The 17,089-nt window shown below is 42.9% G+C and overlaps 1 protein-coding gene across 1 annotated transcript in view; it reads right to left on the bottom strand.

Annotated features, from left to right (window-relative positions):
• Positions 1 to 17,089, bottom strand: part of LOC110491454 (ras-related protein Rab-26) — a 136,427-nt gene that overhangs the window by 102,800 nt on the left and 16,538 nt on the right. The window contains exon 2 of the mRNA XM_021564921.2: positions 11,314 to 11,424. Within this exon, the coding sequence (XP_021420596.2) occupies positions 11,314 to 11,424 (111 nt within the window). The remainder of the gene's footprint in view (positions 1 to 11,313; positions 11,425 to 17,089) is intronic.

Raw genomic sequence — 17,089 nt, forward strand, 5'->3', positions numbered from 1 at the left:
CATCAAACAATTCCATTCCCTCCTCCACTCGGAGAGTTGTTCAAATAATAGATTCTCCAGTATCATTTGGAGTTTGATTGGTCCTACCTAGACTACAATGACTCAGCAGAAGCCTATACTTCAGAGTGAAACGCAAACTTTAAAGTGAGCAATTTGTTTTCAATTCTATTCCCATCTCCATCTCTTTTCCCAGAGGAACGGGTTAACGGCTCAGTCTAATTGTGTCCACAACACCTCAGACTGCCACACTGCAATTACCCCTGTCCCTGTGTGGTCACTGGTCAGCCTTGTCACGCTACACAACACACACAGAGGAGGTGTCGTGGCTCCGCCGGCATCCACGCTGGCTGCACAGCTCCTTTAATGATTAACTGGTGTACTGCTGCTATGAGTTACAGGACTCGAGGCTTGGGGGCTGGAAGAGAGGGGAGAGAGGGAGAGAGGGGAGAGAGAGAGGAGAGAAGGGAGAGAGAGGAGAGGGGGAGAGAGAGACAGAGAGAGAGAGAGAGAGGAGGAGAGAGGAGGGGAGAGAGAGGAGAGGGGGAGAGAGAGAGACAGAGAGAGAGGGGGGAGAGAGGGGAGAGAGAGGAGGGGAGAGAGAGGGGAGAGAGGGGAGAGAGAGGAGAGAGAGGGGAGAGAGGGGAGAGAGGGGAGAGAGGGGAGAGAGAGAGGAGAGAGAGTGGAGAGAGGGGAGAGAGGGGAGAGAGGAGGGGAGGAGAGAGGGGAGAGAGAGGAGAGAGGAGGAGAGGGGGAGGGAGAGGAGGAGAGAGGAGGGGAGAGAGGGGAGAGAGAGAGAAGAGAGAGGAGAGAGGTGAAAGAGGGGAGAGAGAGGAGAGAAGGGAGAGAGAGAGGAGAGAAGGGAGAGAGAGAGGGGAGAGAAGGGAGAGAGAGAGGGGAGAGAAGGGAGAGAGAGAGGGGAGAGAAGGGAGAGAGGGGAGAGGAGGGAGAGAGGGGAGAGAAGCCATCTGCTCAGAAGGCGTAGCTGAGAGGGCAACTCGTCACAGCTGAGCTAAATGATCCTCTGGGAACCGTTTTAATTGAAAAAATAATGCAACAAACACAATGAAGAATGCGATCTGCTTTGTCTATGAACCTAGTGAACAAGTTGACTGCTGGTATTTATTTAAAAAGAACCACATTCAAAGGTATGAAAAAACATGCTAAAACAGTTAACAGTATTGACGGTATTGGAAACCCTACTGTGTGTATTTTTTTGTTATGTTTTTTGTCCAATTTGATTTTGATTTTCAGACCATGCAAAAACATACATAGAAAAAAAACAAATAGACAACTTAACATTTCACAACATAAATTTAAACTAACATTAATGACATCACACTTGCTCAGACCAACATGTTCCCACCGTATCCACACCCATCCTGCCCATCTCACAATAGCACCTTCTCTCATCCTCATCCTTTTGATATGTCCAGTGCCTGAAATGCTTTATGCCATATAGCTTCAAATTGTACAAATGTATTTCATATTGTGGTTATTTACATGAGTATACGGTATACTGTATAGTGCCTTCAGAAAGTATTCATACCCTTTGATTTATACCACATTCTGTTACAGCCTGAATTCAAAATGGATTAAATACGCACAATACCCAATAATGACAAATTGAAAACATGTTTTTAGAAATGTTTGCAAATGTATTGAAAATGAAATACAGAAATATCTCATTTACATAAGTATTCACACCCCTAAGTCAATACATGTTAGAATCACAGTTGGCAGCGATTACAGCTGTTAGTCTTTCTGGGTAAGTCTCTATTTGCACCTTATTAAGTTGGTTTTTGATCATTGCTAGACATCCATTTTCAAGTCTTGCCATAGATTTTCAAGTAGATTTAAGTCAAAACTATAACGAGGCCACTCAGAAACATTCAATGTCATCTTGGTAAGCAACCCCAGTGTATATTTGGCCTTGTGTTTTAAGTTATTTCCTGCTGAATGGTGAATTTGTCTCCCAGTATCTGTTGGAAAGCAGAGGTTTTCCTCTAGGATTTTGCCTGTGCTTAGCGCTATTCCGTTTTTTTAAATCCTGAAACAACACCCTAGTCCTTGCCGACGACAAGCATACATGTACCCATAACATGACGCAACCACCACCATGCTTGAAAATATGAAGCATGGTACTCAGTAATGTGTTGCGTTGGACTTGTCCAAACAAGGGTGTATGCTTTATGATTAACGACTCATGGTGTTATTATAACAACATACAGGAGCTCAAGTCCTTCTGCTCACCCGATCTAGAATTCTTTACAATCAAGTGCCGGCCATTTTACCTACCAAGAGAACAGCTGTGTACATTCCCCCTCAAGCAGACACCAAGACGGCCATCAAGGAACTTCACTGGACAATTTGCAAACTGGAAACCATACATCCTGAGGCTGCATTTACTGTAGCTGAGGATTTTAACAAAGAAAATTTGAGATCAAGTCTACCTAAATTCTTCCAGAATATTGATAGCCCTACACGCATGCGCAATACCCTCGACCACTGCTACTCTAACTTCCGCAATGCATACAATGCCCTCCCTCACCCTCCCTTCGGAAAATCCGACCACGACTCCATCTTGCTCCTACCGTCCTATAGGCAGAAACTCAAACCGGAGGCACCCGTGACAAGAACCATTCAACGCTGGTCCGACCAATCGGAAGCCACGCTTCAAGATTGTTTTGATCACGCGGACTGGAATGTGTTCCGGGCAGCCTCAGAGAACAACGTCGACCTATGCGCTGACACGGTGAGTGCGTTTATAAAGAAGTTCATTGGAGATGTTGTGCCTACTGTGACTATTAAAACCTACCCTAACCAGAAACCGTGGATGGATGGCGGCATTCGCGCAAAGCTGAAAGTGCGATCCGCATTTAACCATGGAAAGAGGTCTGGGAATATGTCTGAATATACTCAGTGTAGCTATTCCCTCCGCAAAGGCAAACAAACAAGCGAAATGTCAGTACAGGGACAAGGTGGAGTCGCAATTCAACGGCTCAGATACGAGACGTGTGGCAGGGTCTACAGGAAATCATGGATTACAAAAAGAAATCCAGCCACGTCACAGACACCGACGTCACGCTTCCAGACAAACTAAACACCTTCTTTGCCCGCTTTGAGAATAATACAATGCCACCATCGCGGCCCGCTAACAAGGACTGTGCCCCCTCCCCTCCTTCTCCGTAGCTGACGTGAGAAAAACATTTAAACGTGTTAACCCTCGCAAGGTTGCTGGCCCAGACGGCATCCCTAGCAGCATCCTGAAAGCATGCACAGACCAGCTGGCTGGTGTGTTTACGGACATATTCAATCGCTCCCAATCCCAGTCTGTCCAAGTCCCCACATGCTTCAAGATGGCCACCATTGTTCCTGTACCCAAGAAGGCAAAGATAACTCAACTAAATGACTACTGCCCCATAGCACTCACTTCTGTCATCATGAAGTGCTTTGAGAGACTAGTCAAGGATCATATCACCTCCACCTTATCGGTCACCCTAGACCCACTTCAGTTTGCATATCGCCCCAACAGGTCCACAGACGATGCAATCACCATCACACTGCCCTATCCCATCTGGACAAAAGGAATACCTATGTAAGAATGCTATTCATTAACTACTGCTCAGCATTCAACACCATAGTACCCTCCAAGCTCATCATCAAGCTCGAGGCCCTGGGTCTCAAACTCACCCTGTGCAACGGGCCACCCCCAGGTGGTGAAGGTAGGAAACAACATCTCCACTTCGCTGACCCTCAACACTGGGGCCCCACAAGAGTGTGTGCTCAGCCCCCTCCTGTACTCCTTGTTCACCCACAACTGCATGGCCACGCACGCCTCCAACTCAATCATCAGGTTTGCAGACGACACAACAGTAGTGGGCTTGATTACCAACAACGACGAGATAGCCTACAGGGAGGAGGTGAGGGCACTCGGAGTGTGGTGTCAGGAAAATAACCTCTCACTCAACGTCAACAAAACAAAGGAGATGATCGTGGACTTAAGGAAACAGCAGAGGGAGCACACCCCTATCCACATCAAACGGACAGCAGTGGAGATGGTGGAAAGATTTAAGTTCCTCGGCGTACACATCACAGACAAACTGAAATGGTCCACTCACACAGACAATGTGGTGAAGAAGGTGCAACAGCGCCTCTTCAACCTCAGGAGGCTGAAGAAATTTGGCTTGTCACCCAAAACCATGGCAAAATTACAGATGCACAATCGAGAGCATCCTGTCAGGCTGTATCACCGCCTGGTACGGCAACCGCCCTCAACTGCAAGGCTCTCCAGAGGATGGTGCGGTCTGCACAATGCATCACCAGGGGCAAACTACCTGCCCTCCATGACACCTACAGCACCCGATGTCACAGGAAAGCCAAAAAGATCATCAAGGACATCAACCACTCGAGCCACTGCCAGTTCACAACGCTACCATCCAGAAGGCGAGGTCAGTACAGGTGCATCAAAGCTGGGACCGAGAGAAAAACAGGCTATCAGACTGCTAAACAGCAATCACTAACTCAGAGAGGCTGATGCCTCCATTGAGACCCAATCACTGGCCACTTTAATAAATGGATTACGAGTCACTTTATACAATGCACTCTAAATAATGCCACTAACCATGTTTACATATCTTACATTACTCATATCACATATATATATATATATACACTGTATTTTATACCATCTATAGCACCTTGCCTATGCCGCTCGGCCATCCCTCATCCATATACTTACATGTACACATCCTCATCCACCCCTTTAGATTTGTGTGTTTTAGGTAGTTGTTGGGGAATTGTTAGATTACTTGTTAGATACTACTGCACTGTCAGGTCTAGAAGCACCAGCATGTTGCTACACTCGCATTAGCATCTGCTAACAATGTGTATGTGATGAATAACATTTGATTTGTATTCAGGACATAAAGTTAATTTCTTTGCCACATTTTTTGCAGTTTTAGTTTAGTGTCTTGTTGCAAACAGGATGCATGTTTTGAGATATTTTTATTCTGTACAGGCTTCCTTCTTTTCACTCTGTCATTTAGGTCAGTATTAAGGAGTAACTACAATGCTATTGATCTATCTTCAGTTTTCTCCCATCACAGCCATTCAACTCTTCAAATGTTTTAAAGTCATGGTGAAATCCATGCGAGATTTCCTTTCTCTCCAGCAACTGAGTTATGAAGGACACCTGTATATGTATAGTTACTGGGTGTAATGATACACCATCCAAAGTGTAATTAATAACTACACCATGCTCAAAGGGATATTCAATGTCTGCTTTATTTTTACCCATGTACCAATCGGTGCCCATCTTCGCAAGGCATTGGAAAACCTCCCTGGTCTTTGTGTTTGAATCTGTGTTTGAAAATCTCTGTTCGACTGAAGGACCTTACAGATACAGTTGAAGTCGGAAGTTTACATACACCTTAGCCAAATACATTTAAACTCAGTTTTTCACAATTTCTGACATGTAATCCTAGTAGAAATTCCTTGTATTAGGTCAGTTAGGATCACTACTTTATTTTAAGAATGTGAAATGTCAGAACAATAGCATAGAGAATGATTTACTTCAGCTTTAATTTCTTTCATCACATTCCCAGTGGGTCAGAAGTTTACATACACTCAATTAGTATTTGGTAGCATTGCCTTTAAATTGTTTAACTTGGGTCAAGCGTTAAGGGTAGCCTTCCACAAGCTTCCCACAATAAGTTGGGTGAATTTTTGGCCCATTCCTCCTGACAGAGCTGGTGTAACTGAGTCAGGTTTGTAGGCCTCCTTGCTCGGACACACTTTTTCAGTTCTGCCCACACATTTTCTATAGGATTGAGGTCAGGGCTTTGTGATGGCCAATCCAATACCTTGACTTTGTTGTCCTTAAGCCATTTTGCCACAACTTTGGATGTGTGCTTGGGGTCATTGTCCATTTGGAAGACCCATTTGCAACCAAGATTTAACTTCCTGACTGATGTCTTGAGGTTGCTTCAATATATCCACATAATTATCCTCCCTCATGATGCCATCTATTTTGAAAAGTGCACCAGTCCCTCCTGCAAACCTCCCCCACAACATGATGCTGCTACCCCCGTGCTTCACTGTTGGGATGGTGTTCTTCGGCTTGCAAGCCTCCCCCTTATTCCTCCAAACATAACGATGGTCATTATGGCAAAACAGTTCTATTTTTGTTTCATCAGACCAAAGGACCTTTTTTCCAAAAAGTACGATCTTTGTCCCCGTGTGCAGTTGTAAACCGTAGTCTGGCTTTTTTATAGCGATTTTGGAGCAGTGGCTTCTTCCTTGCTGAGCTGCCTTTCAGGTTATGTCGATATAGGACTCATTTTACTGTGGATATAGATCGTTTTGTACCCGTTTCCTCCAGCATCTTCACAAGGTCCTTTGCTGTTGTTCTGGGATTGATTTCTATTTTTTGCACCTAAGTACATTCATCTCTAGGAGACAGAACGCATCTCCTTCTTGAGGGGAATGACGGCTGCGTGGTCCCGTGGTGTTTATCCTTGCATACTATTGTTTGCACAGATGAACGTGGTACCTTCAGGCGTTTGGAAATTGTTCCCAAGGATGAACCAGACTTGTGGAGGTCTACAATTTGTGTTCTTTCTTTTGATTTTCCCATGATATTCAGGCAAAGAGGCACTGAGCTTGAAGGTAGGCCTTGAAATACATATTCACAGGTACACCTCCAATTAACTCAAATTATGTCAATTAGCCTATCAGAAGATTCTAAAGCCATGTCATACTTTTCTGGAATTTTCCAAGCTGTTTAAAGGCATAGTCAACTTAGTGTATGTAAACTTCTGACCCACTGGAATTGTGGTACAGTGAATTATAAGTGGAATATCCGTCTGTAAACAATTGTTGGAAAAAATACTTGTGTCATGCACAAAGTAGATGTGTCCTAACCGACTTGCAAAGATTATAGTTTGTTAACAAGGTATGTGTGGAGTGGTTTAAAAACGAGTTTTAATGACTCCAACCTAAGTGTATGTTTTTTATTTTTCCTTTATTTAACCAGGCAAGTCAGTTAAGAACAAATTCTTATTTTCAATGACGGCCTGGGAACAGTGGGTTAACTGCCTGTTCAGGGGCAGAACGACAGATTTGTACCTTGTCAGCTCGGGGGTTTGAACTCGCAACCTTCCGGTTACTAGTCCAACGCTCTAACCACTAGGCTACCCTGCCGCCCCGTGTAAACTTCCGATTCCTACTGTAATTGTATGTTTGTGGTACAGTGATGAGGTAGTCATTAAAAAAAAAGTGAAACACCATTATAGCACACAGAGTGCTCCATGCAGATCCATGCAACTTATTTTGTGATTTGTTAAGCACATGTTTACATCTGAACTTATTTAGGCTTGCCATAACAAAGGGGTTGAATACTTATTGACTCAAGATATTTTATCTTTTCATTTCTAATTAAAAAACATGTCTAAAACGTAATTCCACTTTGACATTATGGGATTTTGTGATTAAATCAGTGACACAAAATCTACATTTAATCAATATTACATTCAGTCTGTAACACAACAAAAATGTGAAAAAGTCAAGGGATGTGAATAGTTTCTGAAGGCCCTGTACGGTATACTGCCCAATTGTAGCATGGTGTATCGTGCTGGGTATCATTGGCCTGCTGCTGATGGAGACAGTTTGGTCAACACGGATTAATTTTATGATGTTTACTGACATTAAATTGAGCTAGTATTGATATACACTGTTAACTGATTCTTATCTAAAGCCACCACACCAAAATTCTGCCTTCCTTTAGTTGTCTCAGGATTTGGTAAGCTAATCAAAAGGGGACCATCGCGCTCTCCCAGAGGTTTGGATGGTGCGTAAAAACCAGTGAATTCAGATAAATAAAAAGTTGTAATTGGTCTGCACTCAAAAATGTTGTATAAAGCTTATTTCATTTTTCAATGTTGTTATTATTTCCACTGCATCAGGGATAACGTACACAGACGCTATCGGCTTTGCAGCCATCACCCAAAACTACCCTCAGGTCCTCATACCCTGTATTTGGGATTGCAGTGTGCAGTAAAAAATAATTAGCCAATCAATAACAAGGTAACTTTTAATGGCTACATTAACTTTGACCATTTGTGACGATGCAAGCTCTCACGTCGAATTATGGTTCTCCATCTCCCACGAGCGCCAAGTTTAAACATTTCCATTTCTACAAATTCCATTACGGCCGTTACATTAAACTTACGAGTGCACCATTAGTTTCTGCTATTAGCGGCAACACGGGCTCAAGGGACTCCTCCATTTCAGTTTATAAAATAATGTGCTTTATTTGACTCATTTCCCTCCTTTTAATAATACCTGATTGTTTGACAGCTTAGTTTGTGTCGGGCACCCATATCCCTACCTCTTTATGGTCACTCAAATCAAAGTTTACTGCTCGCTACACATACTTAGCAGACGTTATCGCAGACTCAGCAAAATGCTTATGTTTCTAGCGCCAACAGTGCAGTAATACCTAACAATACAGAAAATACACACAAATCCAAAACATTTCAAAGAAAACTAAGAAATATCAGAATGAGCAATGTCAGAGCCAGTATGGACAGTATATGAATAGAGAAAGTGTGTACAGCAGTAGTTATATAATTTGTCATGACATTGGTTAGTCCAGTAGTGAATTCATATTATATTCCTGCAAATATTAATTTGGTTGCTACATCAGCCATTGTAGCAATTGAGATGTATGTTTATTGCGTCTAATTCAGTCTATGTGACTGTGTCTAAAACAATTACATATACAGTGCCTTGCGAAAGTATTCGGCCCCCTTGAACTTTGCAGCCTTTTGCCACATTTCAGGCTTCAAACATAAAGATATAAAACTGTATTTTTTTGTGAAGAATCAACAACAAGTGGGACACAATCATGAAGTGGAACGACATTTATTGGATATTTCAAACTTTTTTAACAAATCAAAAACTGAAAAATTGGGCGTGCAAAATTATTCAGCCCCCTTAAGTTAATACTTTGTAGCGCCACCTTTTGCTGCGATTACAGCTGTAAGTCGCTTGGGGTATGTCTCTATCAGTTTTGCACATCGAGAGACTGACATTTATTCCAATTCCTCCTTGCAAAACAGCTCGAGCTCAGTGAGGTTGGATGGAGAGCATTTGTGAACAGCAGTTTTCAGTTCTTTCTACAGATTCTCGATTGGATTCAGGTCTGGACTTTGACTTGGCCATTCTAACACCTGGATATGTTTATTTTTGAACCATTCCATTGTAGATTTTGCTTTATGTTTTGGATCATTGTCTTGTTGGAAGACAAATCTCTGTCCCAGTCTCAGGTCTTTTGCAGACTCCATCAGGTTTTCTTCCAGAATTTGGCTCCATCCATCTTCCCATCAATTTTAACCATCTTCCCTGTCCCTGCTGAAGAAAAGCAGGCCCAAACCATGATGCTGCCACCACCATGTTTGACAGTGGGGATGGTGTGTTCAGGGTGATGAGCTGTGTTGCTTTTACGCCAAACATAACGTTTTGCATTGTTGCCAAAAAGTTCAATTTTGGTTTCATCTGACCAGAGTACCTTATTCAACATGTTTGGTGTGTCTCCCAGGTGGCTTGTGGCAAACTTTAAACTACACTTTTTATGGATATCTTTAAGAAATGGATTTCTTCTTGCCACTCTTCCATAAAGGCCAGATTTGTGCAATATACGACTGATTGTTGTCCTATGGGCAGAGTCTCCCACCTCAGCTGTAGATCTCTGCAGTTCATCCAGAGTGATCGTGGGCCTCTTGGCTGCATCTCTGATCAGTCTTCTCCTTGTATCAGCTGAAAGTTTAGAGGGACGGCCAGGTCTTGGTAGATTTGCAGTGGTCTGATACTCCTTCCATTTCAATATTATCGCTTGCACAGTGCTCCTTGGGATGTTTAAAGCTTGGGAAATATTTTTGTATCCAAATTCGGCTTTAAACTTCTTCACAACAGTATCTCGGACCTGCCTGGTGTGTTCCTTGTTCTTCATGATGCTCTCTGAGCTTTTAACGGACCTCTGAGACTATCACAGTGCAGGTGCATTTATCATCATTAGTCATTTAGGTCAACATTGGATCATTCAGAGATCCTCACTGAGTTTCTACTACTGCGATTGTTCTTTATTTTGACACTTCATAATTTCTTTCTATTGTCTACTGCAAGTACTGAACATTATTTGTATAAAGTGCATTCGGAAAGTATTCAGACTCCTTCACTTTATCCACATTTTGTTACGTTACAGCCTTATTCTAAAATGAATGGAATCTTTTTTTCCCTCTCATCAATCTACACACAATACCCCACAACGACGAAGTGAAAACAGGTTTTTGGACATTTAACCAAATTTAGTAATAAATAAAATAAAAAAACGGAAATACATTAATTACATAAGATTTCAGACCCTTTGCTATGAGACTCAAAATTGAGCTCAGGTGCATCCTGTTTGCATTGATCATCCTTGAGATGTTTCTACAACTTGATTGGAGTCCACCTGTGGTAAATTAAATTGATTGGAAATTATTTGGAAAGGCACACACCTGTCTATATAAGGTCCCACAGTTGACAGTGCATGTCAGAGCAAAAAGTAATTGTCCGTAGAGCTCAGAGACCGGATTGTGTCGAGGCACAGATCTGGGAAGGGTACCAAAACATTTCTGCAGCATTGAAGGTCCCCAAGAACACAGTGCCCTCCATCATTCTTAAATGGAAGACATTTGGAAGCACAAAGTCTTTTCCTAGAGCTGGCTGCCCAGCCAAACTGATCATCCAAACTGACAGAGCTTGAGATGATCTGCAGAGAAGAATGGGAGAAACTCTCCAAATAAAGGTGTGCCAAGCTAGCGTCATACCCAAGAAGACTCGAGACTGTAATCACTGCCAAAGGTCCTTCAACAAAGTACTGACTAAAGGGTCTGAATACATATGTAAATGTGACATTTCAGGGGTGTTTTGCTTTGTCATTATGGGATATTGTGTGTAGATCGATGAGGGAAAAAACAATTTGATACATTTTAGAATAAGGCTGTAATGCAACAAAATGTGGAAAAAGTGAAGAGGTCTGAATCCTTTCTGAATGCACCATTTTCATTGGACTGCACTGATGGCTTCATTTTGCACCACGTTTGTATCTCTCGGTTGTGCTCAAACCCTCCTAAGTTAGACTGCCGGATCCCATTATTTACATCATCAACGGATCCCGTTTAAATCACCTTCAAGGCCTGGAGAAAATAATTACGATCTTTGACCTTTTCTTTCATCCGTGTGTCCATTTTGTGTGTGTGTGTGTGTGCTCACCCTGAAGTCAATGCCAACAGTAGAGATGAAGCTACCGGCCAAGAAAGCTCCGTCCTTGAAGCGAACCAGCAGGCAAGTCTTCCCTACACCTGAGTCTCCCACCAACATCACCTGTAGAGGGACACAAATTACCTTATGTTTAATGTTCCATGGACTCTTGGAAGATTAGCCCCATTATTGTGGGGCTTATTCACAGCCTGTCCCCCCTTAGAGAGAGAAACAGAAATAAACATAAACAGAGATGGAGACAGAGACAGAGTGAGATGGAGACAGAGAGAGACAGAGACAGACCAAAAGACATCTCCATCTTCTCTGAATACCTGTGGTAGCGGTTGATGAGCCCTCAGTAGTGGAGGTCAACGATCATTACACCATAAAGCTCTACTCAACACAGTGAGGTGATTTGTCTAAGTCGGGTGATGAGTCCGTCTCTGTGTCTGTCTGAGAATCTAGCCTGCCTTCAGACCTCTGATGGGGTAAACTTGGGGTCATGATTGGGGCTGCACCAAATGTTTGATGTATTATAATAATTGATTATTCTTATGTTGTATTAATAGAAGGGGAAGGGTCATGAGACCCATCCCCCAATACATGTATAGGGTCCTAGACTAAAAATTAACAATATATATGTTAATTATAAGGTTTTAATATTGTTCCACAGTCTTTTCTAGTCTCTGTCTCTTATAAAGAAATGGTCTGAGATATGTATAAATTATTGCAGGGTGTCTGTGAGAAGGCACATCTAGGCTAAAAGAGATTAGACACAGAACCAAGCAGAGGAGTGAAAGATAAGAGACTAGTCAGACATACCTCTATAAATCAACTTGGGGAGTGGACATTTACTGCTGAGCCCATAGAAAATACTGAAACTATTGTATCTCTCTTGCAAGTTTGTATAGCTGTGTATGCAAAGGCTTGGTCTCATGAGTAAAAGGTAATGACGTATGCAGGGACATCACTAGGGATGGACTTCGGGATTAAAAAAATTACTTGGGACTTTTCCTATTTTGCAGAACTCAGGAGAGACATCAGTTGTATGTGTGATGTTTGATCTTTGACTTCTGTCTACAGTTGTATTTTAATTAAAATTGTTATGATTTATAAGTGCACATTTTGAGTGTTCCTTATTTGTTAAGTAAATAAAACGGAGCACAGAAAAACGGAACCAACACCTCCATCTACGTCACTAATATTTACTTTACTCCCTCTTAGCAAACTCACTATAAGTCAAGGCCAAGAGAGACCAGAATGGGAAGATCAATTGTATTTATTTATTTCACCAGGTAGGCTAGTTGAGAACACGTTCTCATTTACAACTGCGACCTGACCAAGATAAAGCAAAGCAGTTCGACACATGCAACAGCACAGAATGAAACATGGAATAAACAAACATACAGTCAATAATACAGTAAAAAAAAGTATATCTACAGTGTGTGCAAATGAGGTAAGATACGGGAGGCAAGGCATTAAATAGGCCATAGTGGCAAAGTAATTAAAATATAGCAATTAAACACTGGAGTGATAGATATGCAGAAGATGAATGTGCAAGTCGAGATACTGTAGTACAAAGGAGCAAAATAAATACATAAATAAATACAGTATGGGGATGAGGTAGCTGGATGGGCTGTTTAAAGGTGGGCTATGTACAGGTGCAGTGATCTGTGAGCTGCTCTGACAGCTGGTGCTTAAAGTTAGTTAGGGAGATATGAGTCTCCATCTTCAGTGATTTTTTGCAGATCGATCCAGTCATTGGCAGCAGAGAACTGGAAGGAAAAGAGGCCAATGAGGAGGAATTGGCATTGGGGGTGACCAGTGATTTATACCTGCTGAAGTGCGTGCTACGGGTGGGTGCTGCTATGGTGACCAGTGAGCTGAAATAAGGCGAGGCTTTAGCTAGCAAAGACTTGTAGATGACCTGGAGCCCGTGGGTTTGGCGACGAGTATGAAGCGAGGGCCAGCCAATGAGAGCATACAGGTCGCAGTGGTGGGTAGCATATGGGGCGTTGGTGACAACACGGATGGCACTGTGATAGACTGCATCCAATTTGTTGAGTAGAGTGTTGGAGGCTATTTTGTAAATGACATCGCCAAAGTCGAGGATCGGTAGGATAGTCAGTATTACGAGGGTATGTTTGGCAGCATGAGTGAAGGGTGCTTTGTTGAGAAATAGGAAGCTGATTCTAGATTTAATTTTGGATTGGAGATGCTTAATGTGAGTCTGAAAGGAGAGTTTACAGTCTAACCAGACACCTAGGTATTTGTAGTAGTCCACATATTCAAAGTCAGAACCGTCCTGAGTAGTGATGCTGGACGGGCGGGCAGTGATCGGTTGAAGAGCATGCATTTAGTTTTATTTGCATTTAAGAGCAGTTGGCGGCAACGGAAGGAGAGATGTATGGCATTGAAGCTCGTCTAGAGGTTAGTTAACAGTGTCCAAAGAAGGGCCAGAAGTATAGAGAATGATGTCGTCTGCGTAGAGGTGGATCAGAGAATCACCAGCAGCAAGAGCGACATCATTGATGTATACAGAGAAGAGAGTCGGCCCGAGAATTGAACCTTGTGGCACCCCCATAGAGACTGCCAGAGGTCCGGACAACAGGCCCTCCAATTTGACATACTGAACTCTATCAGAGAAGTAGTTGGTGAACCAGGTGAGGCAGTCATTTGAGAGACCAGGGCTGTTGAGTCTGCCGATAAGAATGTGGTGATTGACAAAAGCCTTGGCCAGGTTGATGAATAGGGCTGCACAATATTGTCTCTTATCAAAGGTGGTCATGATATCGTTTAGGACCTTGAGTGTGGCTGAGGTGCACCCTTGACCTGCTCTGAAACCAGATTGCATAACGGAGAAGGTACGGTGGGATTCTAAATGGTGGGAATCTGTTTGTTAATTTGGCTTTAGAAGACCTTAGAAAGGCAGGGTAGAATAGATATAGGTCTGTAGCAGTTTGGGTCTAGAGTGTCTCCCCTTTTGAAGAGGGGGAGGACCACGGCAGCTTTCCAATCTTTGGGAATCTCAGACGATACGAAGGAGAGGTTGAACAGGCTAGTAATAGGGGTTGCAACAATTTTGGCAGATCATTTTAGGAAGAGAGGGTCCAGATTGTCTAGCCAGGCTGATTTGAAAGGGTCCAGATTTTGCTGTTCTTTCAGAACATCAGCTATCTGGATTTGGGTGAAGGAGAAATGGGGGAGGCTTGGGAGAGTTGCTGTGGGGGGTGCCGGGCAGTTGACCGAGGTAGGGGTAGCCAGGTGAAAAGCATGGCCAGCCAATGAAAAGTGCTTATTGAAAGTTTCAATTATAGTGGCTTTATCGGTGGTGACAGTGTTTCCTAGCCTCAGTGCAGTGGGAAGCTGGGAGGAGGTGCTCTTTTTCTCCATTGACTTTACAGTGTCCCAGAACATTTTGGAGTTTGTGCTGCAGGATGCAAATATCTGTTTGAAAAAGCTAGCCTTAGCTTTCCTAACTGCCTGTGTATATTGGTTCCTAACTTCACTGAAAAGTTTCATATTTTGGGAATGTGACTTTTCCACATAAACCCCCCCTCACACACTTAGAAGTGCAACCAGATGGCATGAGCACAATGCAGGCATAATACAGCTAAGCAGACATAGGATCTTAATTTAAACCAGTTTGATACATCAGGAAAATAATTCTGCAGAAACAATATGTATTATGTGGATTATGTGTGTGGTGCTTGATAAATGTTTCATTAGGGCAAATCAAGTCTGAAATTTCAAAGTGGAAATTACAAACTTTAGAAGCGTTTTAAAAACTCAAATAAACAACCAGTCTGCATTTCCTGCTCAGCAGGAAAATTCACAGCAACAAAAGAGTGATCAAATTAAGATCCTACATCTGTATAACAGTATTCTGATTATATAAAATGATTGATGAGTTATACAGACTTTACTATACCAGGCTCAGAATCCCTTATGTACTGTGGTGTGGTGCCCTGTGTGTTACAAAGTCAGTGTTTGTTCTTGTCACAGTGTGACTGTTTGAGTGCTGTGTCAGGAGTGGCACACAATCGTCTCCCATATCCTTGTTGACACAGCTGTGGCTCAGTAGTTGACAATAGAGTCATTAAGGTAGGTTCAGTACGTAGTGAAATGTAACCAAACATACATTTCAATCATTAGACAAATGCGCTTTGGTACTAAAATGTCATGATTTACCCTAACCATTTGGCACTATGATTCTGGGTAGAATCGTTTGCTTTATTATTCAGATAATGCCATAACTAACAAGAACAGAAATGAAAAAGGGATTTTGTAAGAGGTAAGACCATGTTAATGCCTTGATGAATAAAACAATTTCCTAATGTAATAGAGATAAAATAATGTAATTAAATAAAAGAAAGTAAGATGTTTCTGTCTTGAAGAAAAAATGTCTTTGAGGGTCCTCTCTCCTCTTCAGTTCATATATTTATACTGGGGGTAGCTCATCCAGGTGTTGGAGTAGTACACGGGCTGAGCAGCATAGCAGAGACCCTGGGGCAGCCACAACAATAGGTGGGCTGGACAACAGTCTCCCAGGTGTATGTCATCTGGACAGTACCTACATCGGAACGAAGCCAGCACGTGCGCCGGGATTCTCAATTCTCAATCTTCAGGAAGGTCTCTGGGGTAATCTTCATTCTGTGGACTATGGGAGGCTGCGCAGGTGCCACAGTTGCCAGTGGAGGCAGTGGCCACGTGGGAGTCCAGCAGGTTTTTAATTATCTGCTGGATCTCTGGAGTCCGGCAAGCTCTGAAGATGCGCTGGGTCCCTTGCAGGTGGCAGTGGACTCAGAGCTCAAATCCTGTGTACTTCTCCTTTTTCAATTTGGAGTGCAGGATGTTTAAATGAAATAGCCGGTCAATGGCGAAAATAAATAAAATAAATACATTTTTCTCATGTGTCGATCACAGTTATAGGCCAATGGCTATAGGACCAGCCTGGCCTCATCTAGCCTTAATTGTTTTAGATCTTCTAACCTTATGTACATTTCCAAACCTTTGTCAAAAGTTGTGTGGTTTTTTGTTGGGCACATGCAATTTCTTCTGTCCTAGACAAATCTCCTTGTCTGATTGCATGAACCTCCCCTGTCTTCACCCAGGATCTCCGCGATCACTGCCTCATTGCCTGCGGTCAAACGACCACCCCTCATCACTGTCAAACGCTCCCGAAATCACTTCAGCGAGCAGGCCTTTCTAATCGACCTGGCCCAGGTATCCTGGAAGGATATTGACCTCATTCCGTCAGTAGAGGATGGCTGGTAATTCTTTAAAAAGTGCTTTCCTCACCATCTTAAATAAGCATGCTCCGTTCAAAAAATATTGAACCAGGAACAGATATAGCCCTTGGTTCACTCCAGACCTGACTGCCCTTGACCAGCACAAAAACATCCTGTGGCGTACTGCATTAGCATCGAATAGCCCCCATGATAAGCACCTTTTCCGGCAAAGTTAGGAACCAATATACACAGGCAGTTAGGAAAGCTAAGGCTAGCTTTTTCAAACAGAAATTTGCATCCTGTAGCACAAACTCCAAAATGTTCTGGGACACTGTAAAGTCAATGGAGAATAAGAGCATCTCCTCCCAGCTGCCCACTGCACTGAGGCTAGGAAACACTGTCACCACCGATAAATCCAAATAATTGAGAAGTTCAATAAGCATTTTTCTACGGCTGGCAATGCTTTCCACCTGGCTACCCCGGTCAACAGCCCTGCAACCCCCACAGCAACTCGCCCAAGCCTCCCCATTTCTCCTTCACCCAAATCCAGATAGCTG

This window comes from Oncorhynchus mykiss, chromosome 16 (genome assembly GCF_013265735.2).
Source record: "Oncorhynchus mykiss isolate Arlee chromosome 16, USDA_OmykA_1.1, whole genome shotgun sequence".
NCBI classification, from domain to species: domain Eukaryota; kingdom Metazoa; phylum Chordata; class Actinopteri; order Salmoniformes; family Salmonidae; genus Oncorhynchus; species Oncorhynchus mykiss.